General features: G+C 44.5%; 1 protein-coding gene across 4 annotated transcripts in view; it reads left to right on the top strand.

The window, feature by feature from the left end:
• The window catches only part of Acsl5 (acyl-CoA synthetase long chain family member 5), a 50901-nt gene that overhangs the window by 39997 nt on the left and 6272 nt on the right, over positions 1 to 4632 (top strand). For all 4 annotated transcript variants that reach the window (XM_031390710.1, XM_031390709.1, XM_031390708.1 and 1 more), the window contains 3 exons: positions 686 to 820; positions 1661 to 1756; positions 4322 to 4394. In XM_031390710.1, coding sequence (XP_031246570.1) covers positions 686 to 820; positions 1661 to 1756; positions 4322 to 4394 — 304 coding nt within the window. The remainder of the gene's footprint in view (positions 1 to 685; positions 821 to 1660; positions 1757 to 4321; positions 4395 to 4632) is intronic.

Consider the following 4632-nt stretch of genomic DNA (forward strand, 5'->3'; position numbering starts at 1 on the left):
GAGAGAGGTCCTGAAGGCTGGAGTGCAGTCCTGAAGGCTGGAGTGCAGTCCTGAAGGCTGGAGTGCAGAGTGTAGGGTATAATTTTGAAAATAAAGAGGTTCCTGTGTGTTATACATGGGGACACTCTTTTCACAGGAATGTGATTGATAGATTATAGGGCCATGAAAAAGAGGAAATAACATGAACAGGGAAACATGATACCAAAGTGTGTAAGCCCAAAGGGGAGAAATAATGTCATTAGGGATTTCTGCTGGATTCTGTATTATGTGGCTAGGTTAGGAAGATATGAAAATATCACAAAGTGGAGGAGAGGTAGAACTAATTCTTGAAAGCCAGATTTCTAAACCGTTTTTTGGGCTACTAAGTCAAAAGCCCCAGGGTGACCATGCCCCTGGAGTGACTCCCTATCTGATTTTAAGCCAGTGGTGGTGGGCATCTTTTTTGATTTGTTTATCTCTGTTTCCTGGGGACCTGGAGTCTTTAAGGTCTGGGGAATTTTGTAATAATGTCACTTGCTTCAGGGTGTGGCCATATAGCTCTGTGGCGTGTCATTAGTAAGTGAGCTAGTTCACCAGTGTGCGACACTTCCTTGTAAAGCAAGGAATTAGCATCTTGGCTCTTACCAAGTGACCTTGGGAAGTACCGCAAGAAGTTTTCTAACCACGAGGCTTTATCACCCTCCAGGTACAAAATGAAGCCAAGACACCTTTGAAGAGGTTCTTGTTGAACTTGGCTATCATCAGTAAATTCAATGAAGTGAGAAATGGCATCATTCGGCAGGACAGTTTGTGGGACAAGCTCGTGTTTTCAAAGATCCAAGTAAGTTGAATAGATCCCGGACAGCAGGGCTGGTAGCAGCTTAGCATCCCCCCACCTCTCAGGTTACACCCTAACTAGAGATCTTCGTAGATCTTCGATGCCCACTCCCACCTTTCTCTTTGGGCCTCTTTCCTTTTGTGTAGATGTGTGTGTGTTTGGGTGGGGGTGGGGAAGCATGTGGCAGGCTGTCTGTGTAGGTTCAGAGGACAACTTCAGATTCCGAGCCTCACCTTCCTCCTCGTCTGGGACAGCATCTCTCTTGTCCACAGCTGTATACACGAGGCTACTAACTAGTAGCGATTCTTTTGCCTTTGCCTCCCACCTTGTCACAGGAGAGAGCGCCAGGTGTGTGCACGGGTGTGTGCCACGCATCTGGCTTTGCTTGGGTCCTGAGTGTCTGGACTCTGGTCTTCATCCTTGCCCAGCAGATGCCTTACTCACTGAGCCACCTTTTGAGATAACTCTTGTGCAGCTTTGCACTGAAGAGAAATGAGAAGGCATACAACAGATTCTGTGTAGGTGTAGGCACTCTGTAGTATTGTCTTGGCTGAGTTTTGTTAAGTTGTATTTACTTAGTTGTAGTATGGTTTCACTCAGTTTATAAGTGATATAAATTTAAGAACTTAAAAAACAACAACCGCAACAAACCCTCAAGTTCCCTCAGGAATGGTGATGGCTCTAACAGGAAGCATTTGAAGTGATTTTCTAGGGTGCCAAGCTATTGTGTGTGTGTATGGAAGTCAACCAAGTTGGAGAGCTGGGCATGCAAGTTCACCCATTTTACAGTAGAGGAAAAGGAAGAACAGAGGCTCAACAGCTCTTTTTGTTTCTACTGAACAGGGCAGCCTGGGTGGGAAGGTTCGCCTCATGATCACTGGAGCCGCCCCCATCTCCACTCCAGTCTTGACATTCTTCAGGGCTGCAATGGGATGCTGGGTAAGATTTCACATTTACATCAACAAAGCACACTATTCAAATAAAAATGCAATTGTAAATGAAAAGCACTGAAGAGAAGGCCACACTCAGATCTTAGACAAGAGGAAACAAACTCCTGACCCCACTACTCACCTCTTCATACATCAAGTATGAAATCTTTACAGGAATGGAACCAGAGTTTCAAAACTCCCACCAAAATTCCTTACCACAAGCTCAGTGAGTGTCCCTCACAGTTTCCCAACAGCACCCAAATGATGAGACACTGTTGACAGTCAGTCTGCCCAGAAGCCACAGCACATGTGTGGCAGTCAAAGGACAGCTTAAGAGTTTAAGCCCAGCACTTGGGAGGCAGAGGCAGGCCGATCTCTGAGTTCGAGGCCAGCCTGGGCTACAGAGTGAGTTCCAGGACAGCCCTGAACCCAGGAAGCCCTGGGTTCTCTTCTTTCACCATGTAAGTCCCAAGGATGGAATTTCGGTCCTCAGGTTTGGGACTAAGCGCCTTTGCCCATCTCACCAGCCTTACCTATTACATGTTAATGTAAATCAAGAAGCTTCGGGCGGGTCTTTTAGACACTCAGGTAATAAATACTTCAAGTGCCACTCCCACACACTTGCCAATGGGAAGGTTTTCTACCAGTTAGTTGCCTCTAATCAAAATACTTCATTTCAGACTATTTCTTTTATTAATATGTCTTAGTTTGAGTTTTATTACTGTGAAGGGACACCATGACCAAGGCAACGCATGTAAAGAAAAATCTTTAATTGGGGCTGGCTTAACAGTTTCAGAGGTTTATTTCATTATCATCATGGTGGAAAGCATGGCAGCGTCCAGGCAGACATGGTCCTGGAGAAGGAGCTGAGAGTTCTACAGCTAGGTCTAAAGGTAGCAGAAAAAGACTGAGTTGTTGGAGGTAGCGTAAGCCTAGGAGGCCTTAAAGCCCACCCTCACAGTGACATGCTACCTCCAACAAGGGCACACCTACTCCAACAAGGCCATACCTCCTAAGAGTGCCACTCCTCATGGGCCATGCATTCAGACACATGGGGGCCAAACCTGTTCGAACCACCACAAATAGGAAACATCGCTGCTCACTGACACTTGTATTTCTTCCATGGACAACTTCCTTACAGAAAACAGGCAAAGCGTGATTTAGTTCCCTCGCACATTGCTAGGAGTTACTTATAAACTTAAAAAATTAGGCTCCCTATGCTAGACATTTTTCTTGGTCTATCTTTTTCTTCTGCCTTGTCCATAGCTACATAAAAATGGAATTGATATACACGCCCACGGATGAAAGCTTTCTGTTGTGGTTTTTTTAATTGCTGAGACAGGCCTTTGTTTTCTTCCCTTTAATTTTGTTGTTGCTTTTTTGTTTAAATAAAAGTGATTTTATGTATATAGGTATTTTGCTACATGCAAGCCTGTTGCCCTTGGAGGCCAGCTGTCAGAGTCTCTAGGACTGGAGCTACAGATGGTTTTGAGCTGCTGGGAATTGAACCCAGATCTTCAGGAAGAGTAGCCAGTGTTCTTAGCTTCTGAGCCATCTCTCCAGCTCCTAAAAGGAATTTTCTAATCCCCCAAATTTCTTAAGACCATCTTTACCCACACTTTCTGGTAGTTTTACAGCTTTCCGTTTTCATTTATGCCTCATCCATCTGAAATGCATGGATCTGGCTCTGGGTGTTCTCTCTTTTGGGGATCTAGTTTGCTGATTCAGCTAACCTTATATCACAAACAAAATAGAGGACAGAAACAGGCTCAGCCTCACAGAGATTATTCCCCATACATGTACCCATTATCAAAGGAGACTGGTACCAGTCTTACTCTTGCTCTCTTGTTCCCCATCCCCCCCCCCCCCCCCCCTCCATGTGGTCATGGCCGATGTCCACTTATCTAGTCTCTCCTTCTCTCTGCCTTTCTCTGCCTCTACTACTCTCTTAATTCCACTCCCCATGTCCTAAATAAATTCCATTCTATACAAAAAAGAGAGAGAGAAAAAAAGGAGGGGAACTGGTACTAGTCAGTGAAGGGTTTTTGGGGTTTTTGAATTGCCATTCTATTGGCTACTCTTAGTACTTTTCTTTCCCTCAGCCCCAAAGATTAATAGAAAGTTCTTCTTCCAACCTCTTCCCAGAAATAACATCTTTCAGTATCTCTACTTCTACCAGTCCGGCCAATTGCAGGCCACACCTCTGACTGCAGTAGTGTATCAAGTTGCTTCCTGCCACCAGCCTTTCTCTGGTCAAGATTATCTTCTTTATATGAGGGTCAGCAACTACAGTACTACCCCCACTGCCTGCTTTACAGTTGACTTTTACTGGAACTCAGCTAAGTCCATTCATTCATTTATACATGGTCTATGGATGCTTTTATGTTACACTGGCAGAGTTACATTGTTGAGACAGAGACCAGATGTTGTGAAGAACTAGCAACTGGGCATGCTTTTGAGGTTTTGCTAAACTACTTTCAGCTCTTGTTTCTATAGTTTGTTTTCCTGTCTTGGCCATAAGGGATGGCCAGTCATACTTTATCTTAAGTCTCAAAGCTCTTCTTTGGTTTCCCAGGTGTTTGAAGCTTATGGCCAAACAGAATGCACAGGTGGATGTTCAGTTACATCACCTGGGGACTGGACAGCAGGTGGGTTTTCCATTTGCTAGTTGGGAGAAGTCTTCTAGCTGAACCATGGTTTAGGAATTTAAATAATTCTGGTGTTCTGGATGAATGTGGTAAACGGCAAACTCAAGTCTCTCTTTCATTCTTAGAGTCAGTTCCATAAACATCTTAGAAATGTGCTTGCTCTGTGGTTTCTTACCCTAGGATATATGCTATGCTCTAGGTCACGTTGGGACTCTTACCCTAGCATATATGCTATGCT

This window comes from Mastomys coucha, unplaced genomic scaffold (genome assembly GCF_008632895.1).
Source record: "Mastomys coucha isolate ucsf_1 unplaced genomic scaffold, UCSF_Mcou_1 pScaffold21, whole genome shotgun sequence".
NCBI lineage: Eukaryota > Metazoa > Chordata > Mammalia > Rodentia > Muridae > Mastomys > Mastomys coucha.